This window comes from Ailuropoda melanoleuca, chromosome 9, assembly GCF_002007445.2.
Source record: "Ailuropoda melanoleuca isolate Jingjing chromosome 9, ASM200744v2, whole genome shotgun sequence".
NCBI classification, from domain to species: Eukaryota; Metazoa; Chordata; class Mammalia; order Carnivora; family Ursidae; genus Ailuropoda; species Ailuropoda melanoleuca.
In genome coordinates this window covers 20,737,834-20,765,539 of record NC_048226.1, presented here as the reverse complement: position 1 = coordinate 20,765,539, position 27,706 = coordinate 20,737,834, and the positions used below count along the sequence as shown (strand labels likewise).

At 38.6% G+C, this 27,706-nt stretch overlaps 1 protein-coding gene across 1 annotated transcript; it reads left to right on the top strand.

The window, feature by feature from the left end:
- Positions 1 to 30: 30 nt before the first annotated feature.
- Positions 31 to 27,706, top strand: MCEE (methylmalonyl-CoA epimerase). The gene is made up of 3 exons (XM_034667972.1): positions 31 to 238; positions 10,396 to 10,733; positions 27,310 to 27,706. The coding sequence occupies exons 1-3, from the start codon at positions 163 to 165 to the stop codon at positions 27,460 to 27,462; spliced, it is 567 nt and encodes a 188-aa protein (XP_034523863.1). The 5' UTR covers positions 31 to 162; the 3' UTR covers positions 27,463 to 27,706.

The following is a 27,706-nucleotide window of genomic DNA, read 5'->3' as shown; positions in this document are numbered from 1 at the left end:
TTCAATACGTAAAATAAGAACGAGCAGCACCACAGGAACGCAGCAACGCTCGCCACGCCCCCTAGCCTCGTAGGCTCCGCCCCCGGCCGCGTTGACCCGCCCCTCGACCGAGCTCCTTTCCCCGAGTGAAGCGCTTCGGGGTTCAGTGGGTCACTTCCCAAGATGGCGCGCATGCTGAAGGCGGCGGCTTTGGCAGCGGCGGCGGCGGCGGCGGCGGCGGCGACCGAGAGCGCAGTAGGTGAATACCCCGCGCGGTCGGGGCTCTCCGGGGGGCGGGGCGCGCGGGACGCGAGGCGGGGGCTGGAGGAGGCGGCGCGGGGCTGGAGGAGGCGGCGGGGGTCCGAGCACTTAAGTCCACTGCACTCTGTTTCCCAGTCAGCACCTTTAGGCAGGAGGTATCTTACGGGAACGCCTCAGGTTAGTGTGGGGCTTCCTTGTAGTATCCGATTCTCACAGCCACCTTAGGAGGTGCAGTTGACATTGCCCCTCTTTATAGACGGCCCCACAGAGGCGAGGGACCTGCCCGAGGGGACAGACAGCAAGGCTGGGACAGAAGGAGATGAAGTAAATGGCAGAGGGACAGTGAGTGTTAGTTTCCAGTGCACCACAGCCTGGGGAGAAACCAGAAAGAAGGGCAAGTCCTTTAAAACACGTAAGCTGAACTCCCAAGTACTTCCAGTATCCCTCTGGAAACACTTGGAGGTCAGTTGTGTAAAGAATACCTAAGGAGTGTTTTTCCGCCCTGCCCCGTATATAAACAGCAAAGAGAATGGCAGACGGATTTGGAAGGTTCCTGGAGTCCCCTATACCTCCATTAAAGAAAAAAAAAAAAAGCGGGATAGACTCAGTAATGGCCGAAACTCGTTTTCTGACTCTCAAGCCACCCACTTTCTCCTCTTTCTTTGTCTTCTTTCTTCTTCATCAGAAGGCCACTATTCTAGTTAATCTGAAATTCTGTTAGGAAGAGTGCCAAGTAATGTCTCAAGAGTTACTTCTGAACATTTGCCATAAAGCCTTCAGCTTAGCACCTTCAGAAAGTGTTCAAGGGGATGAACCTTTAATAATGTTAGATCTCTGCTAGATGGTCCTCTCTCTATTCCGCCTATTCCAAATTACAATTCTAGCCATCCTTTGAAGTCCCATCTCAAACTTCTTTATTGATCACTATAGTCTTCCTTACCAGTCACAACATTTCTTATACATTTATCATTGCAAGTCCCCAGGGCTAAGTACGAGCCACATACAAAGAAGTACACCATAATAGTTTTAGTTGTCTCGGCACTTTATCAGTTTAAAGAGGTGATATGTATACATGAAAAAATTTTATAGGGGGCTGAGCACAGCTTGTTGAAATGAATCTAATCAATAGGTGATTATCAAGTTTTTATAATAACACACCCTCCTGGTTCCTCCTTCCTCTCCTTGGTCAAGTACAAGCAGCATCTTAGTTCACACGCAATTGCAAGTAACCCTTTGCAAAAATACAAAGATAAGAAAAATAAGACAAAGAGTCATCTCTTATTAAATCTTAGAAAGCCATCTGTTGGAATGTAGATATTGTTCATAAAATATACACTAAAGATGATAAAAGTTAAGAAAAGAATGGTAAAAATTTCAGAGGAAAAGAGAAAATTCAACATCATGTTTTAATAACATCAACTTTGATGTCAAACAGACCTGGGCTTGAGGCCCAGTTTATTTGACCTTGAAGAAATTACTTAATCAGGCCTATTTTCCTTGTTTGCAAATGGGAAAAATGATATTGTCTGATGCAGAGTTATGGTGAAGATTGAAGTGCTTACTGAACTATTACTGTCGTATCTATTTTATGGCCATGAGAACTAATAGGCAGAGCTAGGTAGCACATGATGTACTCCCACTTCAGAATTCATGATTTCACCGTTCGCTTAGGCAAGATTACAGACTTAGGCAAGCTTACGTGGTAGTATTGTTGCATAACTCTAGCAATGAAATAAAGCCATGGGTCTCTACTGGTAAGATGAAATCAAATCAACAAGATGGTACATCATGGTATGCCATAGGATTCAGTTCTCTACTATTGGTGAATCCCAGAAGTATGGAGAACGCCTAGAGACTAGGGCGTATCTGCATGGGGGATAATAACCAGCTTATACAGTTCTTGAAAGGCAGAATTGTTACATAGTTTCCACTTCTATATGATATTAAAAGGAGTTCTCAAGTTAAAGCAATAGTCATGAACAGTGTGGGTGAGTTAGAGGGTTACTATAAGCAACTAATTTTAACTTGAAAAAATTGTAAATCACTGTTCTTGTATCAAAAAGCAAAAAGAGGACTATGCCTGTAATACCTTCCAGTGGGGTGTCAGTAGTCACTAAATACTGAAATACTACCAAAAATCTTCTAAAATCATAGCCCATATCGTAAGTTTTCCAGAGTAAAAGGAGAGTAGTCTCCTTGTCATAGAAAGCAGTAAATTGTGAGTTAATGAAATGATACAGGGAATACTGAAATACTATGTGTGCCAAAACATTAATACAAGTAATACAAGTAATCTTTAGTGTTTGAGAAAGATTTTTCATGTAAGTCTAGTATCGTATATAGGGTAAGTGCACAGCCAGTTTTTTCCTTTAAAAGCGTAAAATATGTTAGAAGTCAGAGATGCTCACATTTATAAGCAAAGTATTGATGTAACCTTTCTGTAAGTGCTAATAATGATCGTTCTTGGAATTTGTTATGTGCCAGGTGCTTTTCTAAACCCTTTATATGTATTAGTCATTTTAGTCTCATGGCAATTCTGTGAGGTAAGTATTATCTTACTATACGAGAAAAGAAAGACACAGAGGGTACGTAACTAGCCCAAGTTACAGAACTAATGGTAGGGTCAAGATTTGAACCAAGGTAGTTTAGCACTGGAGCCCACATTCTTAACCATATGGCATGCTGCTTCTCATATGATACTTACACATAAAACCTGAAAGTGAATATATCAATAATAACTTGAATATTAGAGAAGAGACATTTTTATATATGTATCTTTAGAAATACATTTATTCAGTAGTTGACGGCGAAAACTAAGAGGAAGGGAATGTAACTTCCAAAACGTCATACATTTATTGCTGCAAGAATTGAATATTAATAAAGATATTTCTTTTTGTAAATTGCATAGACATCTTGTCACAAGGGAAAAGTAAAATGAAAATAGTGTATTCAAAAGCCAGCTCTGATTTATCCTCCTATTTAAGATGCTTGAACTTTAAATAACCCCACTTTTTCTTTTATTGTGGTTAAATATTCATAACATAAAATTTGCCATTTTAGCCATCCTTAGGTGTACAGTTCAGTTTCATTAAATACAGTTGACCCTTGAACAACACAGGTTTGAACTGCGTGGATCCAATTATACTCACAATTTTGCAGTAAAGTAGTGTAGGTATGTTTTCTCTTATGATTTTCTTAGCATTTTCTTTTCTCTAGCTTACTTTATTGCAAGAATATAGCATATATATTACATTTAATGTGCAAAATATGTGTTAATCGAATGTCAATGTTATCAGTAAGACTTCTGGTCAACAGTTACAATCTGCAGTAGTCAAAAGTTATATGTGGATTTTTGACTGTGTTGAGGGTTGGCACTCTTAACCCCCCATTTTGTTCAAGAGTCAACTGTATATTCATATTGTACAGCCATCACCACCATCTATCTCCATAACTTTTCATCATCCCAACCTGAACCTCTATACCCATTTAACAATAACCCCCATTATCCTCTACCCCCAGTCCCTGGTAACCGCTATTCCACTTTCTATGAATTTGACTACTCCAGGTGCTGTACATATGTGGAATTATACAATATTTGTCCTTGGTGAGTGGCTGTTTCTCTTAGCATATTTTTAAAGTTCATCCATGGGGCGCCTGGGTGGTGCATTCGTTAAGCATCTGCCTTCGGCTCGGGGTGTAATCCCAGCATTCTGGAATCGAGCCCCACATCAGGTTCCTCTGCTAGGAGCCTGCTTCTTCCTCTCCCACTCCCCTTGCTTGTGTTCCCTCTCTCGCTGGCTCTCTCTCTCTCTGTCAAATAAATAAATAAATTCTTTAAAAAATAAAAATAAAAAATAAAGTTCATCCATGATGTACCATGTGTCAGAACTTCATTCCTTTTTAAGGCTGAATAATAGTCCATTATATGTGTACACCACATTTTATCTTTTCATCTGTCGATGGACACTTAGGTTATTTCCAGATTTTGGCTATTGTAAATAATACATCTATGAGCATGGATATATAAATATCTCTTTGAAATCCTATTTTCAGTTCTTTTGGATATATACCCAGAAGTGGGTTTGCTGGATAATGTGGTAATCTTGTTACGACCCCGCCTTTAAGGAACATAGTACTTCGCAGAAGAACAGGAGAAGCTCAGAAAAATGAATCCTGTTAAGCACACACAATAGATTCCAATTTGGCTTGCAAAGGATTGACTTCATGAAAAAAGGTGGTTTTGAAAATAGAAGATGATCCTGTTAGGAGACAACAGTGGCCAAATTATAGGACTGTGAGGAGAGATTTACTTTTATTATGGAGTCATATATAAGTGGGGTAGCAAAAACAAAGTCTGTTTACTGACGGTGATGAGTAAAAAATTATTCCTACCAAAGTTTTATTTATTTATTTACTTATTTGACAGAGAGAGGGGGTGAGAGAGCACAAGTAGACAGAGTGGCAGGCAGGGGGAGAGGGAGAAGAAGGCTCCCCGTCAAGCAGGGGCTTGATCCCAGAACCCTGGAATCATGGCCTGAGCTGAAGGCAAACACTTAACCAACTGAGCCACCCAGCTGCCCCCTGCCAGAGTTTTAAACAGGTTGAAAATATGTATTTGGTGCTGTCAATCCACTGGTTGAATGCTGAAAACAAATGGGCTTCTTACTAAACAACTTGCAGGCACTTCTCGTGAATGGCTAAGTATGTTATGTCTCCTCAGACAAGATATACAAAAGTTCAGACTTAAAAACTTATTTCATGTTCTAAAATTAGATTATGTAAAGTTTGTACAGCTTTGCAAATATATAAGAAAACATTGAATTGTACACTTCAAATGAGGGAACCTTATAGTATGGAAATTATATCAATAAGAAGTTAGGAAGACCTTATTTATGTTTTTATAATATTTTTTAAAAGGTTTTATTTATTCATTCAACGGAGATAGAGACAGCCAGCGAGAGAGGGAACACAAGCAGGGGGAGTGGGAGAGGAAGAAGCAGGCTCATAGCAGAAGAGCCTGATGTGGGGCTCAATCCCATAATCCCGGGATCACGCCCTGAGCCGAAGTCAGACGCTTAACCGCTGTGCCACCCAGGCGCCCCATATTTTATTATGTTATGTTAGTCACCATACAGTACATCCCTAGTTTTCGATGTAAAGTTCCATGATTCATTACTTGTGTATAACACCCAGTGCACCATGTATTAATACCCATCACCGGCCTATCCCAATCCCCCACTCCCCTCCCCTCTGAACCCCTCTTTTTGTTTCCCAGAGTCCATAGTCTATCATGGTTCATTCCCCCTTCTGTTTACCCCCTCTTCCTTCTTCCCTGGGTGGCTCAGATGGTTAAGTGTCTGCCTTCAGCTCAGGTCATGATCCAGGGGTCCTGGGATCAAGTCCCACATCAGGCTCCCTGCTCAGCGGGGAGCCTCCTTCTCCCTCTGTGTGCTGCTGCCCCTGCTTGTGTTCTTTCTCTCTCTGTCAAATAAATAAAATCTTTAAAAAAAAAGAAAAAAAAATTTTTAAAAATCGGTAGGAGAGGAGAAAAGACCTTATTACAAGTGACTATTCGCAATTTTGTGACACTTTATGTACAAATTTAACATAAAATTTATTTTAAGCAGTAAGTACCCTTAATGCATTTGAGTATAGACCCTTGCAGCTAAGCCTTTACTTATTTGGAGCCAGTGTTTGGAAAGACTGGTCCAACATAAATGCAATCTGGGTGGAAGGAAATGCAATGTTATTTTTAAGCCAAGGCACTGAAAGTATTTAGTAAGAGCCAATATTGAGGGGAAGATGGGAATCAAAGATCAGCTTTGGTAACATATCAGCTTTGGTAACATATCTATTTCTTATATATCAGATTCCTGATTTGTGGAAGTTGTTTGTTCTTAAATCTGTAGATACTCATCTTTGCAATCCTGTTGGGTTTTAACACTCCTGTTTTTATTTTTTTAAGATTTATTTCTTTGAGAGAGAGCGCCTGAGAGATCATGCACACCCAAGCAGAGGGGAGGGGCAGAAGGAGAGGGAGGGAGAAAATCCCAAGCAGACTCAGGCACTGGGTGCAGAGCCCAACATGGGGCTTGATCTCACCACTCTGAGATTGTGACCTGAGCCAAAATCGTATCAGCCGCTTAACTGACGGAGTCACCCAGGCACTCCAACATTCCTGTTTTTAAATATTTGATACATTTATTCACGTATTTATATAATGTAGTTTATTGTGAAACTATGTGGAATAGTCACAAATTACACATTATGGAGTTCAAAGTAATGCACTTGTACCTTTCTGAGATAGGAGGCAGAGAAACCTAAACTAGAATTGTGAATTCCTACCAGTCAGAGGGCAACCTGAATTAAAAATATCTTTTGTTGCCAAAGGCAAAGGAGAAAGTATAATTTTTTAAATGTTCACAGCAAACTTTTCAGAACTCTTTTTTATTAAGTACCTATAAGGATCTATATCACAGTACCCCTTTATTCCATGTTTCCTGCCTCAGTTTGCTTGATATTGCTTTCAGGATTTCACTTTAGATTTTTAACTAAAGTCACTCCGTTGTTGTTGTTGTTATTGTTTTAAGGTAATTCCATAACATCACATTTTAAAATGTACAGTTTAGCAGCATTTATTACATTCACCATGTTGTGCAATCATAATCTTAAATTCCGAGACATTTTCATCACCCCAAAGGGAGATCTCTTGCCAGTTAATCAGTCAGTCCCCCTTTGCTCCTTCTTCCAGCCCTTGGCAACCTCTATCCTGCTTCTTGTCTCTATGACTTACCCATTTTGGATATATCCTATAAATGGAGTCACGTAACATACGACCTTTTATGTCTGACTGCTGTCACTTAATATAATGTTGTCACTTCATAGAGTGTTTTCAAGGTTCATCCATGTTGTATCATTGCTTCATATCCACTGTATGGATGATATTCCACTGTAAAAATATGAATCATTTTCCATAGCTATTGGGAATAGTGCTGTCATGAAAATTTGTGTACAAGTTTTTGTTTGAGTACATGTTTTCAATTATTTTAGGTACCTAGGAGTGGAATTTCTGAGTCACATGCTAATTGTGTAATAACTTTTTGAGTTTTCCAGACTGTTTCATGGCAGCTCTATCATTTTACATTCTTACCAGCAATGTACAAGGATTCCAGTTTTTCCACATTCTCATCAACACTTTTAGTTGTGGGTGTGAAGTGGTATCCTGTTGTGTTTTTGATTAGCCTTTCCCTAATGGCTAATAATACTGGTATCTTATGTACTTTTTGGAGCTTTTTATGTTCTTAACCCCTCATTTTTTTAAAGTTTATTTATTTAAGTAATCTCTACACCCAATGTGGGGCTCAACCTCATGAGCCCGAGGTCAAGAGACTCACGCTCTACCAGCTGAGTCAGCCAGGTGCTCCTCTTAACCCTTCATTTTAAAAAAGTTGAATTATTGAATTCTCACCAGTATCACTGGGTTTATTTTTGTTCTATTCCTAGAGACCAGATAAAACCAATAAAGTGATATTTCTTTTCTCAAGCTAGTTTACATTTCTAGAGGTAAGATAAACCTGTAACCACAAAGCCTTGACTTTTACATTATATAAAGATGTTATTATCTTTCTATTTTCTTAACATATAATGAAGATTTTGTGCTCCATTGAAAAAGAACCAGTCATTCTAATAACTCTTTCCTCTTCTCCCATTTCCAAATGATAAGGTGGTTATGGAGAAAGGTAGACTACAGGGAGGCTTCCAATAACATGAGTTGCTTGGGCTTCCTTTCCAGTGTCAGAGGTTTTCAAATGTCCCCCAACAAACTGGAACAGTATATAAAACTTCACCTTCACTTGCACATCTTGTAATTTGTTCCTATGATATTTCTATATGTTCCATTGCTAGTAATAGGATCCCTGCCACAGAACCACCAGCTGCCCCATCTCTTGTAGAGATAACACCGATAAGGAGAATTCAGAAATACCTAGACTCAATATTTGACATACCGTTAAGATTTCACAGAGCAAACGACTTCTTTTGATGTGCATTTTACTCTAAAGATCATTGGCCTTACCTACAATGTTTTTTTTTTCATACAAATACATTTTGTATTGAACTTTCCTTGCAAAATGCACAGATTAAGAGTTGCAAGGAAAGAAGGGAAGAGTAGTTTGACCAATGATTTTGTTGGTTGTTAGCATTTTTAAAATTCACTACCGCCGTGCTTTCAAGATATTTTCTTGGTCTCCACAGATTACCCTGCATACTGCTAGGTTAGCACATGATCATTGTAAATCAGTAACAGTGAGAATGGCTGAATTTATTGTGTACCTGTTAAGTATGTCTGGCACCGTATTATATTTTTTATAGCAAATATCTAATCTTTACAACAAACTTGGGAAGATAGATATTTAGTGGGTAGTACCAGAATTTTTTTTTAAGCTGAAATAAAATACAACAGAGTAGAAAAATATCAGAGCACATCACATCTATTGAGGATTAGGCATGCTTTTCATGAAATTTACGTTCAATTGTACATTTATGTATGTGTATACTAGTTTGGAATACACTCGAATTATAAAATACAGTGAGTCCATAGAACTGAGCTGTGTCCACCTATTGTTAATGACAACATTTGGGTATTTCCGTAATCAGTAATACAGGCTCGAGCATAGCAGAAAACTATCTTAGGCTGAATTTTGCCTTCTACTGAACTATGATGCATCGTGTTTGTCAAGCAATACCATACACTGGTTATCAATCCCAGGGGAGGACTCTAAACACTTCTCCCATTGTGTCCTGGTGTCAGAGTCTTCAAAGAAAACACAAGCAGTAGATGGAACAGTGCTTTACTTAAATAGAAAGGAGACCAAGCAAGATTATCTTTAATAGTGGGTGTTGGCCCACCATTGCCAGTGAGTCTTTCCCAGTGGCCAGTGTAGGTCACTTTACCTATGCACACTGCTCTTATGCTGTCCCCTCTCCGTAGAGGACTGCTATGACGCACACACTTTAAGCTGAGACAAAAGAGCATTCACTGATAAGCCCTGTGATAAGCCCTGCACAGGGCGTGTGGGCTCTTTATCTGTTGGTAAGAAAGTTTTCATCCTTATGCAGTTGAGTGGGGGTTGGAAGACTACACATGTGAGACTGCCTTTCCCCACAAGGTTTGTGGTCTTAAGTAGTGTCACTTTAATTTCCTCATTATCAATAATTTCAGTAAGGGGAATTAATTATTTGCTAGCCAGAGCTCTGTGATACTAAGTACTGTTTATTATATTTTCCATTAAGAGCTAAATCTAATTGTTGAGAATATGTGTTCTTCTATTTGCTATTTTGTACCTTTTTTATTAAGTGATTTAGTTTTATAAGATTATTTTTAGACCTCATCTATGTATATAATTTTCATTCTGGGGGAGAATCTGGCTCTTAAAATCCAGTGTCTTTGGGGACTGGGGATACAGTAATCCACAGGGAGACACTATAGGTCTCTTGCATTTCGAAATGAAAGAGATTTCTTCACATTCAGGAGCAGTTCTGCTTCTAATTCTTCAAAATTATAAAAAGAAACAGTTTTTAAAAATCTGGTCTCAGAGGAAATTCTCACAAGTTTAAGGACCCTCTTAATCTTTGCTTGTTTTTCTCCCAATGAGATATTTTCCTTTGTAATCATTAAAAAAAAACACATTAAAAAGCACTGTTAACGGTCATGACTTTAATACATATTACTATAAGACAAAAAATTGGTTATAGGTAGCGAAGAAAATTGCTTGTTCTCATCATTAAATGTGTGTTGTTTCACTGTCACATTCAAACTTACCTCTTGTGAAATGCAGAGAATAGCAAGTAATTCTTAATGCTGTGCTGTTATCCTTTAAGTGTTATCAGTAAATAGAAATTATCATGAAAAATGCCATCTTTGTTTTAAATCTAAAAAGCTCAGAATTAACTTTTTGATTCCAGATAGTTGTTTCAGAGCAGAGTAATTTTGACATAGTTTTTCCATTTATCTCCCTGATTTAATTTCAGTAATTAAAACCAGAATAGGTATGTGAATGATTTTTACGTGTATTATGCATTTAGGTTTTTTTTAATAATTTTATAAATGCATTAGTTCTCAAAAAGAAGGATATCAATGGCTGTTCCATTTTCCAGGGCTTTTTTCCAAACTTCAGACTCCAGTTCCAAAAGCAAGAACTTTTTCCACATCACAGTCCTCGCTTCAAGTGGCAGGTCCTGTGTGGAACCTGGGTCGACTCAATCATGTAGCAATTGCAGTGCCGGACTTGGAAAAAGCCAAGGCATTTTATCAGAATGTTCTGGGGGCCCAAGTAAGTGAGGTGGTCCCTATTCCTGAGCACGGAGTGTCTGTTGTTTTTGTCAACCTGGGAAACACCAAGATGGAGTTGCTTCATCCATTGGGAAATGATAGTCCAATTGAAGGTTTTCTGCAGAAAAACAAGGCTGGAGGAATGCATCATATCTGCATTGAGGTATTTTATTTCAATGTTTGGTGTTTCAAATTTCTCTTTTACAAAGTATCTTTTACTCTTTAAGACTACATATTGTCACTATTATCAGAAACTGGTATTAAGTTCTTTAAAGGGAATGGTAATACTGGTCTCACTCAAAGATGGATCCATGGATATACTGTCTTTCCCTCTAGAAAGCTAAATAATTAATAATAATAATATATTTTATTGAAGTCTGGATTTAACAGCCACAACAAAGGCCACCAAAGCTGGCCAAAACAGATTTGTATTTAGTATTTATTGATTATACATAACCTTGCATGTAATAGGAATACAGCTGTTTTCACTATCACAAGGCAATTAGAAGAAGGTGAAAAGACTTTATATAGAGTAAGAATTTCCATATACATGCTAAGTATTCTTATGATTATTTTCTATCCTTAAAATTCAAATAACTTGTTCCTTATTACAAAGGCAATACATTTTCAATTACTGTGATTTTTAAGACCTTTCAATTGCATCTGCTTACAATTCCCACGAAAAACTTGAAATGTTAGACAAGAACATACTCATTAGAGAGCTTGTATCTGTAGATATTCATGTTCAGATAACTGCCTTTTGTAATGTCAGCGAAACTATGCTTCAGTTTAAATTATTTTGGTAGGACAATTCTTTTGATAGAAAGACTGGCATAATTAATTGGTAGGCCTCATTCCTAATCTAGTAGAGAAGGGGGTTGATTCTAGAGTGAATTCAAAGATTTATTCAGTTCATTTTGCAAACATATTTGAGAACCTACAATGTGTACTCCACTGAGTAGTGGACTTCAGCATTGAAGAAGAAATGGACCATGTGGACAGTGAGGAGGGGCAGCTATTTAGAAAGGCAATTACAGTATCCTATGATAAAGCAGAATTAATATACATGTCTTCTCAGTAACATCAATAAGGGAAAGATTGCTCCTGGCCAGTGGAGGAGGTGAGAAGGCATCACAGGGCATGAGCTGTAATGAATGTGAAGGAATTCCTCAGATCAATGAGAGAGGAAAGGTATTCCAGGCAGAGGGAATAGCATATGCAAAGGAACAGAGTTATACTAACAATTCACATTGAATCCTCTGGCAGTATACAAAGGACTCAGTGTGTACTATTTTCTTAATTTTCACAGCTACTCTATGAGCTGTTCTACTCACCTTTGACAGCTAACTTGCCCATAGTCAAATTAGTGGGCAGGCTGAGGTTCAACACAGATCTGTTCTGATTCCAGGATCTGCACTGTTAGCCATGGTGCCAGATTGCCTTCATTATATTGGCTAAGTTTTGAATCTGAGGCAGGGGAGCCATAACATGTTAGGAGCTAAACAAGCCTAATATTTAACCTTTTTTAGGAGGTTAATTTTGGCTGCCAGTCTTTATTTCAGTGGACTTGAGGGTTTGTCTAAGACACCCCCCCAGGATGAGAAGCAGGATCATCAACCTTTAAATTGACTCTTCCCTCTCCCACACTACAGTGTCTGTGTTCTACATCAGAGAGCCCAGGCCTTCAAAGGAAGCTGCCATGTGAGTTAGAGTTCAGTTAAGTAAAGAACAGTGGAAGTTCAGTAATGTAACAGTGAATTCAAAAGTACAGATTAAAAGGGGGAAATGAAAATGTATGTCAGTATAAAATGAAGGTATGTAATAGGAAGAGGTGTGAAAAGTTAGTTGCTAAGTTAGTATGACACCCCCGTCATTGTTCTCTGCTCTCTGTAAAAAATAGAGTGGCTTAATTAGATAGATGGATTTTATTTTTCTCTTCTCAGTCTAGAAGTGAGGCATCCCAGAGGGGAGGGAAGGCAGAGAGAGAATACAGGGCAAATACCTGTAAAGAGAGGATCTAGAAATTACACATATCACTCCTGTTCACGTCCCTTTGGCCTGAGCTTAGTCACATGGTACTCTTGGTTGCAAGTGCAGTCTGTAGTCAGGCGGTAGGTACCCTGCTCAAACTTGCGCTGTTGCTATATTCAAAAGGCGGAAAAGGGGAAACCACCAATCTACGCTGCACCTGGTAATTTTTAAAAAATGGTATTGCCAGATGAGTATGACACTTTTTCTAAATGAAGATATGCTGTAGGATGGAAACATGGGAGAGTTAGTGTTGCCTGCTGCTTCAGTCTGTGAAATGAAGTCGTCATCACATGCAGGGGTTTGATTCCCATATTCACCAGATAGAACAGAATTCCTCGCCTATCCTTGAACAGGATACATTTTTGTTGAATGAAGCCACTGAGATATCAGTGTAAACTTTCTTTTTTAATGTAAAGACATATTTCATGATTCTTACAATCACAGATACAGGATTAGGGAAACAGCAAGAAATGGATGGCATATTAAACTGGGTGATTCGAGGAGAGTTTAGTAAGGGAATTACTTACAAGACATGGGCAAAGTTTAGGTAATCAATGGTACATGGTGCAGTATCCTTAAGGCTAGCTCTGGGATGGGATGGGAACTATTAGAACCTCTAAGTCTGAAGGGGCAAGTGAAGGACCATTACCAGGAACTACTGAGGGAAGTGTATTGAGCAGGTCTCTAAACAAGAGCGGTGGGCTTCATTAGAGGGAGCAAGCCAGGGAAACTGGGCCGGGCGGAGGCGGGGGAATAAATATCCCCACTTCACTCGCTCCCCACGCTCCTGTCTTCGTGTCAGCTGAACCCAATTGGGACCCAAAGGAAGTTTATGTTGCAGGTAAACTTCCTGACACACAGCATGATGAAGCAGAGTGGAACACAACGAAGAGGGAAACCAAAGGGGCGAATGGAAGATATTTGGCATATTCTCCATCCTGTTGACTCTTTAGGGTAAATTATTTGAGCATAGTATAACTTGGTTTGTTCTGTTTAATACAACTTGGGTCTGAAATTGCCTTTTACTGAAGGTACAAAAAGTGATAGAATTGGTCAGAAAATACTTTCTTGGTCATTACAGTTACTGTTGCCATTGATATGCATTATCCTACAACCGTGGGGTAGCAAACAGCAACTGTTTGATTTTGCTTAGGATTTTGTGGGCTGGGAATTTGGGGGAGAGCTCTGCCAGGCAGTTCTAAGGTGGCGGTGGTGGTTGGTTCCACCCAGCAGCTGGGTGCTTGACCAGGCCTTCCAGTAGGAGCACCTGCATGTAGCCTGTTCAGCTTCACCTGCTGACAGTAGTCCTAAGGGTAGTTGGACTTCTTACTGGGCAGCTGGCTTCCCCCAGAGTGAGTGTCTCAAGAGAGCCAGGCGGGACCACATGGCCATTTCTGCCCCAGCCCTTCAGTCCCACAGCAGTCTGTTGGTCTTACACAACCTTTTCAGGCAGACCAACTGCAAGGGAAGAGGATATAGACCCTGCTTTGTGATGGGAGGAGCAGCAAAGAATCCATGGACAAGTTTTAAAAAGTGTGTGGCCATCAATATACTAATGTGTTCTAAGCAAAAGGAAAATGTGGGAAACTTTTAAATGCTATAGAATGATTTTATTTTCAAAGAACCAGAAGTGGGAACCACCAGCATTCTCATATGCATGAGGAAATAACCTATCTAGCCTTTGTAAATATAAGGAGTTTTGAGATGGGTGCTTGATAAAGTAGAAAATGATAAATATCACATACACAGTGATATTTAAAAAACCAGTGACTTTGGCTTTTCCTGTTTGGGGGATAGGCAACATTCAGAAATGTGTCTTCTGAAAATGCTTACAATCTTCTATAGCATTATGGCACATCGCCCTTCCTTCTTTTAAAATGTTAAATCATATCTGCAGATTCAGATCCCCTGTTTTTGATGTCTAGACTGTGTTAATGGACCTCATTCACTTAAACTAAAAATCACATTGTGGCACAGAAATGATGACAAATATTTCCCAGAAAAGCCCAAAATGAGTGTCTATTCTTCTTGTAATCCACTGATTGTAAACAGAAGAAAAGCACTGAAGAACTCTGATATGATCTTTTTAAATTTTTTTAATTTAATTTAATTTTATTTTTTGATGTAAAGTTCGATGATTCATTAGTTGCGTATAACACCCAGTGCACCATGCAATACGTGCCCTCCTTACTACCCATCACCAGCCTATCCCATTCCCCCATCCACCTCCCCTCTGAAGCCCTCAGTTTGTTTCTCAGAGTCCATAGTCTCTCATGCTTCATTCCGCCTTCTGATTACCCCCCCTTTCTTTATCCCTTTCTTCCCCTACCGATCATCCTAGTTCTTATGTTCCATAGATGAGAGAAATCATATGATAATTGTCTTTCTCTGCTTGACTTATTTCACTTAGCATTATCTCCTCCAGTGCCGTCCATGTTGCAGCAAATGTTGAGAATTCGTTCTTTCTGATAGCTGAGTAATATTCCATTGTATATATGGACCACAGCTTCTTAATCCAGTCATCTGTTGAAGGGCATCTCGGCTCCTTCCATGATTTGGCTATTGTGGACAATGCAGCTATGAACATTGGGGTGCATATGGCCCTTCTCTTTACTACGTCTGTATCTTTGGGGTAAACACCCAGTAGTGCAATGGCTGGGTCATAGGGTAGTTCAATTTTTAACTTTTTAAGGGACCTCCACACTGTTTTCCAGAGTGGCTGTACCAACTTGCATTCCCACCAACAATGTAGGAGGGATCCCCTTTCTCCACATCCTCTCCAACAATTGTTGTTTCTTGCCTTGTCTATCTTTGCCATTCTAACTGGCGTAAGGTGGTATCTCAGTGTGGTTTTGATTTGAATTTCCCTGATGGCTAATGATTTTGAACATTTTTTCATGTGTCTGTTAGCCATTTGTATGTCTTCATTGGAAAAGTGTCTGTTCATATCTTCTGCCCATTTTATGATTTGTTTATTTGTTTCTCGTGTATTGAGTTTGAGAAGTTCTTTGTAGATCTTGGATACCAGTCCTTTATCTGTGGTGTCCTTTGCAAATATATTCTCCCATTCCGTGGGCTGTCTCTTAGTTTTTTTGACTGTTTCCTTGGCTGTGCAGAAGCTCTTTATCCTGATAAAGTCCCATAAGTTCATTTTATCTTTTATTTCTCTTGCCTTTGGAGATGTGTCGTGAAAAAGGTTGCTCTGGCCGATGTCATAGAAGTTGTTGCCTATGTTCTCCTCTAGAATTTTGATGGATTCCTGTCTCACATTGAGGTCTTTCATCCATTTGGAGTTTATTTTTGTGTATGGTGTGAGAGAGTGGTCAAGTTTCATTCTTTTGCATGTAGCTGTCCAATTTTCCCAGCACCATTTATTGAAGAGACTGTCTTTTTTCCACCGGATGTTTTTTCCTGCTTTATCAAAGATTAGTTGCCCAAAGAGCCGAGGGTCCATTTCTGGGTTCTCTATTCTGTTCCATTGGTCGATGTGTCTGTTTTTGTGCCAGTACCATGCTGTCTTTGTGATCACAGCTTTGTAGTACAGCTCGAAATCCGGCATTGTGATGCCCCCAGCTTTGTTTTTCCTTTTCAACAGTTCCTTGGAGATTCGGGGCCTTTTCTGGTTCCATACAAATTTAAGGACTATTTGTTCCAGTTCTTTGAAAAATGTCCTCGGTATTTTGATCGGGATAGCATTGAAAGTGTAGATTGCTCTGGGTAGTATGGACATTTTAACTATGTTAATTCTTCCAATCCATGAGCATGGAATATTTTTCCATCTTTTTATGTCTTCCTCAATATCTTTCAAAAGTGATCTATAGTTTCTAGCATATAGGTCCTTTACGTCTCTGGTTAAGTTAATTCCAAGGTAACGCATGGTTTTTGGTGTTATTGTAAATGGGATGGATTCCCTAATTTCTCTTTCTTCAGTCTCGTTATTCGTGTATAGAAATGCAACTGATTTCTGGGCATTGATTTTGTATCCTGCCACCTTACTGAATTGTTCTATAACTTCTAATAGTTTGGGAGTGGATTCCTTTGGGTTTTCCATATAGAGTATCATGTCATCTGCAAAGAGAGACAGTTTGACTTCTTCTTTGCCGATTTGGATACCTTTGATCCCTTTTTGTCTTCTGATTGCTGTTGCAAGGACTTCTAGTACTATGTTGAATAATAGTGGCGAGAGTGGGCATCCTTGTCGTGTTCCTGATCTTAAGGGAAAGGCTTCCAGCTTTTCCCCATTGAGAATAATGCTTGCAGTAGGCTTTTCATAGATGGCTTTTATGAGATTGAGAAATGTACCCTCTATTCCTACACTCTGAAGGGTTTTAATCAGGAAAGGATGCTGTATTTTGTCAAATGCTTTTTCTGCATCAATTGAGAGGATCATATGGTTCTTGAGTCTTTTCTTGTTGATATGATGTATCACATTGATTGATTTGCGAGTGTTGAACCATGCTTGCATCCCAGGTATGAATCCCACTTGGTCATGATGGATAATCCTTTTAATGTACTGTTGGATTCTATTAGCAAGGATCTTGTTGAGGATTTTGGCATCCATATTCATTAGAGAAATCGGTCTGTAATTCTCCTTTTTGAGGGGGTCTTTGCCTGGTTTGGGGATCAAGGTAATATTAGCCTCATAGAATGAGTTTGGTAGCTTTCCTTCTGTTTCTATTTTTTGAAATAGCTTTAGGAGAATAGGTATTATTTCTTCTTTGAATGTTTGGTAGAATTCCCCAGGAAAACCGTCTGGGCCTGGAGTTTTATTATTTGGAAGGTTGTTTATCACTGACTCAATTTCTTCATAGTTAATTGGCCTATTTAAGAAATCTATTTCTTCCTGTTTCAGTCTTGGTAGTTTATAGGTTTCCAGGAAGGCCTCCATCTCTTCCAGATTGTTTAGTTTTTTGGCATATAGCTGTTGATAAAAGTTTCTAATAATCCTTGCAATTTCAATGGTGCTGGTCGTGACCTCTCCCTTTTCAGTCATAATTTTAATAATCTCAGTCCTTTCTCTTTGTTTTTGGACAAGTTTTGCCAGTGGTCTATCAATTTTATGGATTCTCTCAAAGAACCAGCTTCTAGTCCTGTTGATCTGCTCTACTGTGGTTCTGGTCTCTAATTCATTGATTTCTGCTCTAATCTTGGTCAACTCCTTCCTTGTCAGTGGGTTAGGCCTGTCCCTCTGTTGCTGTTCCAGTTTCTTGAGGTGAGAATATAGAAACTGCATTTTAGATTTTTCTATTCTTTTGAGTGAGGCTTGGATGGCTATGTATTTCCCCCTTAGGACTGCCTTTGCAGTATCCCATAGGTTTTGGACCGTTGTGTATTCATTCTCGTTGGTCTCCATAAATTGTTTAATTTGTTTTTTGATTTCCTGGTTTATCGAGTCATTCTTGAGCAGGATGGTTCTTAGCCTCCAAGTGTTTGAGTTTCTTCCAGGTTTTTCCTTGTGGTTGAGTTCCAATTTCAGAGCGTTGTGGTCTGAGAATATGCAGGGGATAATTTCAATCTTTTGGTATTGGCTGAGACCTGTTTTGTGTCCCAGAGCATGATCTATTCTTGAGAATGTTCCATGGGCATTTGAATAGAATGAGTATTCTTTGGTTCTGGGGTGTAGTGTTCTATATATATCTATGAGGTCCAACTCGTCGAGTATGGCATTCAAAGCCTTTGATTCTTTGCTTAGTTTTTGCCAGGGTGTTCTGTCTATTTCTGATAGTGGGGTGTTGAGGTCCCCTACTATTACTGTGTTCTTATCTATATGTCTCTTTATTTTGGTTAAGAGTTGGCTTGTGTATCTTGCTGCTCCCCTGTTGGGGGCATATATATTAATAATTGTCATATCCACTTGTTGAATACTTCCTTTAAGAATAATATAGTGCCCTTCTGTATCTCTCTCTATGGCCTCTAGTTTAAAATCCAGTCTATCTGATATGAGAATTGCTACTCCAGCTTTCTTTTGAGGTCCATTTGCGTGGAAGATGGTACTCCATCCCCTTACTCTAAGTCTGAATGCATCTTTGGGTTCAAAATGAGTCTCTTGTAGACAGCAAATGGATGGGTCATGTCTTTTTATCCAATCTGCAACCCTGTGGCGTTTTATGGGAGAGTTTAAGCCATTTAGATTGATAGAGATTATTGACAGATATGATTTTAATGATGCCATTTCTCTTTAAAGTCTTTGTATCGGTTGTGACTTGCTGCTCTGTATCACTCTTGGGGCCTTTTTACCTTTATAGAGCCCCCCTTAATATCTCCTGTAGGGCTGGTTTCGTGGTTACGAAATTGGTTAATGATTGGCGATTTTGGAACGTCTTTATTTCTCCATCAATTCTGAATGACAGCTTTGCTGGATAAAGGATCCTTGGCTGCATGTTTTTCTCTGAAAGAGCTTTAAAAATGCCCCCCCAAGCCTTTCTCTCATTCCAGGTCTCTGTAGACAGGTCTGACGTAATCCTGATACCTTTGCCTTGGTACGTGAGAAATTTCTTTGCCCTGGCCGCTTTCAATACTGTATCCTTGGATCTAATATTTGCGAATTGCACTATGACGTGATGTGGCATAGGTTTGTCGTGGTTGAGCTTGGGAGGGATCCCCTCTGCCTCTTGGACACGAATGCTTGTTTCCCTTGCTAGATTAGGGAAGTTTTCAGCTACAATTTGTTCAAATATCTCTTCTAGACCTCTGTTTTTCTCCACCCCTTCAGGGATGCCGATGATTCTGACATTGGAACGTTTCATTGAGTCAGTAATCTCCCGTAACCTACATTCTTGAGATTGGATTTTTTTGAGCCAAGTTTCTATTTTTGCTTTCTCTTCTACTAACCCATCCTCCAATTCGCCGGTACGTTCTTCTGCCTCATTCACCATGGTCGTCAGAGCCTCTAGTTTTGATTGCATTTGGCTTNTTGATTGCATTTGGCTTATAGAATTTTTAATTTCTGCCAGATTTGCTCTCATTTCCGCCCTTAGAGATTCTATATTCTCATTAACATTTTCGTTAATACTTTTTTCAAGTCTACACATCATCTTGACCATTGTTAGCCTGAACTCCATTTCTGATAATTTGGTTATATCCATATCCATTAGTTCTGTGGCAGAGGCCACAGATTCATTGTCTTTTGTTTGCTGGGGGGGAGTTTCTCCTTCTCATCATTCTGATGAGGAGAGGTTGTCGGGCTGTCCAGAGCCCAAATTATTGACCAGGACCTTAGAGATTCTATATTCTCATTAACATTTTCGTTAATACTTTTTTCAAGTCTACACATCATCTTGACCATTGTTAGCCTGAACTCCATTTCTGATAATTTGGTTATATCCATATCCATTAGTTCTGTGGCAGAGGCCACAGATTCATTGTCTTTTGTTTGCTGGGGGGGAGTTTCTCCTTCTCATCATTCTGATGAGGAGAGGTTGTCGGGCTGTCCAGAGCCCAAATTATTGACCAGGACCTAGGCAGTGCGCACTTGTTTTATAGGGATCTTAGGGATGTGGGCTTCTTGATTTTTCAGGCTGCCTTCTGGGGGAGGGGCCGATACTCAGGCAACCCTGTTTGGGTAGAGTCTCCGTGTCCCCTGGGAGGGGGGATGGGGATGGGCACACTATGAGCCGGTCTTTCCAGGCTTTTGTTCTCTGGCGGCTTTCCCTTGCAGTTTGCTGTGCCTCTTCTGAGAGTCAGAGCAGCAGTGGCCGAATCCCAGCCTCTGCTTCAGAACAGAGGGATTGCGGACCATTCTCCACTGATGTTCTGGCCACTTTAACTCTGTTTCTGTTGGTGCTGCTCAACCCTGCAGCGTCCCTGGATGTGCGCCCCACAGCCAGCGTCCCAGCCCTCACTTCCAGGGCCGGCACGTCTCTGTCCTTTGTGTTTCTAACACCTCCAGCCGCCAGCGGCCCTCTGCGCTCTGGAGCTCCGTCTCAGTGTGGTTCGCGTGCACTCCGGAGCTCTGGTTTTCAAACTGGTCTCACGCATTCCCGGGCTCACGGTCTTAGTCTGCTCTCTCGCGGATGCCGATCCTTGAGTCCGCCCGCTCCGCCATGCAGGTGGCTACCGCTTCCCGGCGCCTGAAGGCGGAAGTTCCCTACCTCTTCCATTTATCTTCCGATATCTGTGCACGGCTTCATGGCTCCCCGCTTCGTACCTTAATACTCAGCGCTGGAGATAGTCATTTGTAGAGATCCAGATGTATCTTCCTGCGCCTCAGGCTGATTCCGTGGATGTTCAGGCTGGTCTGTTATCTATCCAGCTCGACTCAGGGGACCGGCTGAAAAAGGGGTCCCCTACCCCTCCGCCATCTTAACTCCTCCTCCAGACTTTCTTTCCATTTTAGTTTTCATGGATTTATGTCAATTTGAGGATTAAATTTCATTCATCATTGATATCATTTAGGATCATTGTAATTTTATATAGGGTAAAAAGCCTATATTTTTGGAAGTAGTCAAAATATGCACCATTGAAAACACATTATTCTGTGCATTACTCAATGTAGAATTATTGAATCAATATAGTTGTATACCTGAAATTAATATGTTGCATGTTAATTATACTTCAATAAAAAGTTTTTTTAATTAGCCCACTACTGTTCATAAAGTTTGATCACTGAGAATTACATACCTTAAGATTTTTAAAAAGATGTTACTTAGTCCAACTCCTTGTCTTCAAACACTAAGACTGCATTGACATTTTTCAGATGAGGCAGTTCAGAACCAAAGAGAGCATGAGATTTACCTGAAGATTCTGAATTCTGATTGTGACAGTCCAGACATCTTTTATTTGGAGTACTGGCACTCTTAATTTACCAATGACAGGAGAAAATCAAAATAAATTTCCAGACACAAGCTACAACCCCCACAACTACTACTACCAAAAAAAAAAAATGCTGATAAGAAGATGAGGTAAATAGCCCAGCTTTTCACTTGATGGCATTCAAGGTCATACAGAGCTATAAGATGCAAACTGTAATTGTACAAGGGAATGTAAAAGCAAAAATTCATAGTTGGATTATTATTGACTTTGTTATTTTTATTCCATAGGGAGAAAGACTTATTTTCCCAAATCAAATTGCTTTGCATTTCTTATAATCTTAAAGTACATAATGCATCTACTTTCAATTCAGAAAATTCAATTCAGAATAAAGACAGTTTTATTTCATTATTTTTATTACTGCCAAGCAAAATATTAAGAGTACTTCTGAAAACTTGTAAATTTTATAGCAACACTCTAACAGAAGGATGAATGTGATAATGTGATACAAGATCTTTAAAATCAAAATTAGTAATAGAAATAGTAACAGAAATAGAAATAGATGCTAGTGCAATGTTAATGTAGGCATCAGAGACACAGGAGTCAACCCAAAGTGCCGTTAAGTGTCTATGTTATTGTAGGCATTTTTTCAAAATATAAATCTAACTTATTAAATCTTATAAGTATTTATTGAATTAAGGGATATTGAAGAGGCAGTATACTAAAAATGGAGATGCAACATCAGAATTGTAGATATTTGTGCTTGGGTAGAATATTCTATAATGAGAATGTCCATGATCATATTTAGAGTAGAAGTGACCAAAAGGGCACTTAGAAAAAAGTCACGATTCTGTTACGAATTTTTTCAAACACACAAGAAGTAGAAAAAAAAGATAATGTAATGAACGCCCATATTCCCATCATGCAGATTCAACAGTTTTCAAGATCTTGGCATATTGCTTTATTTTTTTTTTAACTATTTAAAAATCATTCACAACATGTCATTTTACCATTATGTAGTTTGTGTCTCTAAAAAATTAACCGTGATGACATTATCATATTGATCAAAATTAAAAATAAATCATTTGTCAACATCATATACACAGTCCATGAGGCAGATTTATTAGATCGATTCACAAATGTCTCTAGATTGACTTGTTCTAATCAGGACTCAAACGAGGTCCACTTATTACAAACAGTTGTTAATCTCTTTAGGCCCTTTAAAAAAAAATTATTAACCTCTTACTAGTATAGTACATTTGTCAATGAACCAAATTGATACATTATTATTACCTAAAATCTGTATTTAGATTTTCTTAGTTTTTACCCAGTGTCCTTTTTCTGTTCTAGGATCCCATCTAGGATACCACATTACATTTAGTTATCATGTCTCCTTAAGCTCCTCTTGCCTGTGACACTTTTTCAGAGTTTCCTTGTTTTTGATGACCTTGATATTTTTGAGGATTACCCGTCAGTTATTTTGTGGAAAGTCCCTCAATTGAGATTTTTCTCATAATTAGATAGACTAGGGTTATTGATTTTTGGGAGGAAGACCACAGAGGTAAAATGTCATTCTCATCACATCACATCAAGGATGCATATTATCAACATGACTTATTACTATTGATATTAACTTTTATTCCCTACCTTAGGAAATGTCATCATGTTTTTCCACTGTAAAGTTATACTTTTTTTCCCTTCTCCATAATATGAACTTAGGAAGGAAGTCACTGAGTGAGGCCAACACTGGATGGAGAGTTATGCTCCATCTCTTTGATAATTTCATAAATTATTTGGAATTTCCTGAATGGAAGATTTGTCTGTTCTTCCCCATTCATTTATTTAATTATTCATTATTCAATAATTTACTTATTCATTAAGACATTTATATCAGTGAGGACTTATAGGTATTTATACTTCGGGCTATAATTCAATATCACTTTATTTTGTTGCTCAAATTGTTCCAACTGTGTCAAAAGGGCCCTTTAGATTGACTTCTGTGTCTCTGATGTACCCCATCTTTTTGTTTATTTGTTTTCCGGGAGGAAGTGGGAACACTTCCTTACTTTCTGGCACTGTAAGATGCTCAGACTTACCATTTGTATTCTCTGCCCTAGCCTAAAACCAGACATTTCTCCAAGGAGCCCTGGTTCATTTTACTGGAGAATGGTATTAGAAATGAGGATCTGGGCTCTGGATATGCTTGTTGCTACTGGAGTGTCATTGTTTCTTGGCCTTTTGAGCTAACAGAGCAAGGACATATACGTATATATACTGGATGTATGGGTGGATGAATGGATAGATGGTTGGATAAATAGATATTTCTTTACATAACCAAATAGAACTTTCATGATATATATATAACATACTCATGAACTCATGAGTTCATACTGGTGTCTCTAACTCTAACCCATTACCATGTGGACCACTGGAGCCTTCTTTGCTTGTTCATAACTGCCCATTCCAACAGTGAAAAACTTGGCTTCCACCATCTTCCATCCATTTATTTAATTGTTCAATTTCAATATGAATATATAGTGGTTGTATTTGTTTCCTAGGGATGCCATAATAAATTACCACAAACTTGGTGGCTTAAAACAGCAGAAATTTATCTTCTTACAGTTCTAGAGCCCAAAATCAAGAGGAAGAAATATGGAGGGGAAAAAAAAAACAGAATAGATCATAAGAAAGATGTAGAACATGGTCAAAGGTTTTATCTTTATAGTTGGAATCCCAGAAAAAGAGGAGAGAGAAAAGAGAACAGAAGCAATAATTGACGAAATGTCTACAAAGACGTTACCAATCTGAGGTAAGACATCAACCCATATTGAGCAGTGCATTCATATGAGGAAGCTACCTGAGATTGGGAGTAGAACCCTTTGAAAGTATTAGAGGGGACAATCCTTACACCAACTGCAGTAGTTTGTGTTCTTACCCACCATAGTGGAAGTCCTTGTGATTTATGGGACATTGGGTTAGGTATTCAGAAGGACTTTACCTTATCCGTGAGGAAAATCAGTCCTAAATTAAAGGCTGCTCTGATCCTTCAGAAAATGAATGCGTAAATAAACTGGTACATCCAAACACTGGATTATTTTCAACACTGAAAAGAAATAAGCTATCAAGCCATGAAAAGACTTGGAGGAATCTTAAATACATATTACTAGTGAAAGAAGCCAATCTGAAAAGGGTATCTACTGTGTGATTTAACTATATGACATTCTGGAAAAGGCAAAACTATGGAGACAGTAAAAAGATCAGTGGTTACCAGGGGTTGGGGGAGGGGGAAAGGATGAATAAGCGGAGCACAGAGGATTTTTAGGATAGTGAAAATACCTTGTATGATACCGTAATGATGGGTACATGTCACACATTTGTCCAAACCCATAGAATGTACAACACCAAAATGACCCTAAGGTGAGCTGCACTTTGGGTGATAATGCTGTCAGTATAGGTTCATCAGTTGTAATAAATACCACACTTTAATGGGGTATATTGATAATGATAGAAACTATGCATCTGTGGGGGCAGGGGTTATATGAATGAAATTTTTGTACCTTCGGTCAATTTTGCTGTGAACCTAAAACTGTTCTTACAAAAAGTTTAAAACAAAACAACCCGTCATTCTAGAATTTTGCAATTGATGAAAATATCCTTCAAAAATGAAAGTGAAATGGAAACATCTTACATTGAACAAAAATGAGAGGATTCCTGTCCAGTAGACCTGCACTACAAGAAAAACCAAAGAAATATTCAGGATATATATTCAGTATTCATCCCTTGAGGATAAAGGGAAAAGTACCAAATGAAAATTCTGATCTTTACAAGGAATGAGGAGCACAAGAAATGGTAAATTTGTAGGTTAAAATGACTTTTTTCTTACCTTAAATTATGTAAGAGACAATTGACCTGAAATTTTTTAAATGTAGGGTTTATAACAGAAGAAAAACATATGATAATAATATAAAGGAGGGGAATTGGGCAAAGGGAAGTATACTGTTATAAGCTTTTTATATATGAAGTGGTAAACTAATGAGCTTACATTGCACATTGTAAACTCTAGAACAATCGTTAAGAAAATTAAACAAGGGATAACTAAAACATAATTAAGATAAAATTGAATAGTACAAAAATACATGGGTTTTTTCCCCAAATTTTTATTTAAATTCCAGTTAACATACAATGTAATATTAGGTTCAGGTGTAGAATTTAGTGATTCAACACTTACATACAACACCCTGTGCTCATCCCAACAAATTGCACCCCTTAATCCCCATCATCTATTTCACCCCTCTCTCCACCCACCTCCCCTCTGGTAACCATCAGTTCTCTATAGTTAAAAATCTGTTTCTTGTTTTTACTCACTCTTTTTTTTTTTTCTCAAAAATACGTGTTTAACCAACAGAAGTCAAGAAAGGAAGAATGAAGTATTAATGAGATAAATAAAATGATAGACGTTCAACTATATGAATTAATTAAATGTAAATGGATCAGACAATTAAAATGCAAAGATTATGTATCTGGGTTTTTCTTTAAAACCCACACATCTGAAAATTGAATTAAGAAAGTAATTGCCTTTATAATAGCATCAAAAGCAGTAAAATACTTAGGAATAAATTGAACAAGAAAACTGCAAAAATTGTACTCCAAAGACTACAAATCATTGTTGAAAGATTTAAAAGGCCTGAATAAATGGAAAGATATTCTGTGTCATGCGTCATATGACTGACTATTGTTAAAAATGGCAGTATTCCCTAAATTGATCTATGGAGTTAATGCAATCTCCATCAGATTCTAACTGGCATCTTTGCAGAAATGGACAAACCAATCCTCAAATTCATATGGAAATGCAAGGGATCCCAAATAGCCAAGGCAATTTTGAGAGAAGAGCAAAGTTGGAGGATTTACACTTCCTGATTTCAAAACTTCATACAATGCTACAGTAATCAAAATGGCATGGTACTAGCATAAGGGTAGACATAGAACTCAATAGAATAGAGCTAAGAGTCAGACATAAATCCTCATATTTACAGTAAGTTTTCAACAAAGGTACCAAGACCATCCAATGGGGAAAGTCTAGTCTTTTCAACAGATGGCATTGGGACAGCTGGATAGCCACATGCAAAAGAATGTATTGGGACACTTGCCTACACCATTTGTTTTATAAGATTTGAAGATTCTTTTGATGGTGGGACACAGCACAGTGACACTTGGTTAGATGAAAGGCAAAACTCTTTGTTCCTTAGAGCTCCAAATGAGAGAAAGCTGCCATGTAGGCCACATGGGATTGCACCTGGAAATAAAGTAACAGCAAACTGGAGCTGTAGGGGACAGCTTAGTGGGACCAGTGGGGTAGAGTTAGTTAGGTTTCATAGAATGGGGAAAAAACATTTTGGTGGCAATTTCATAGTAATTTACATGAAAATATGAAGTTTTAATCTCAAAAGTAATAACTAGGTGGTTTGGCAGATGGGAAGTTTGGGGATCCAGAGAAGCACTCCTTATCTTTTTAGCACCTCCTATAACCTGTGTCATATACTGCTATGAGCTTCTAACCTGTTATCTTGTTCTAATCTCTTGCCCATTTATATAGCCTCATCTCTCTACTATAAATTAGGAACTCAGAGCTCTTAAGAAAAAACAATATGTGCAGTATCACCAATAATACTGCTAAAAGAAAATATAAAGTGTAACATACATTTTTTAGATTATAAGGAGAAATGTTTACTAATGGTGAAAATTATGAAGCATTGTGGTTGCTCACCTATGAAACTTTAACAACTTCTTTTTCTTCTCTGGAAGCATTAAGCTTATTTTTGTGATGGTTTAAGAATGATTCTTCCTGAAGGCAGAGGAAATAGACCTCATGGAGCTTGCAAAGTTTCTTCTAAGTCTTAAGATCCTATAGTTTGGTATTTCTGTAGTCTCAAACGTGTTCTTATTTATTTCCTTTTCTCAAGGTGGATGATATAAATGCAGCTGTGATGGATTTGAAAGAGAAGAAGATTCGTAGTCTAAGTGAAGAGACCAAAATAGGAGCACATGGCAAGCCAGTGATTTTTCTCCATCCTAAAGACTGTGGTGGTGTTCTTGTGGAATTGGAGCAAGCCTGATTTATATTTGCAAGAAACTTTAAAAATCCCCACCAAAATATACTGAAAATCCACATCCAGTTATACTGCAGCATTGAATCCTTAAGTTCTTCCATCACTTAAAAGTTCACAATTAAAAGGGCACCTGACTGGCTCAGTCAGTGAGGTGTGTGACTTTATCTCAGGGCTGTGAGTTTGAGCCCCACATTGACTGTGGAGATTACTTAAAAATAAAATCTTTTAAAAAAAAGCTCAAAATTAAAAA

What these genes read in the sequence shown, in the direction of transcription:
- MCEE (XM_034667972.1), top strand. Translation starts at nt 163, where the DNA reads ATGGCGCGCATGCTGAAGGCGGCGGCTTTGGCAGCGGCGGCGGCGGCG. An exon ending in GGCGACCGAGAGCGCAGTAG is followed by an intron (nt 239 to 10,395) that starts GTGAATACCCCG and finishes TCCATTTTCCAG; the next exon opens with GGCTTTTTTCCAAACTTCAG. An exon ending in TGCATCATATCTGCATTGAG is followed by an intron (nt 10,734 to 27,309) that starts GTATTTTATTTC and finishes CCTTTTCTCAAG; the next exon opens with GTGGATGATATAAATGCAGC.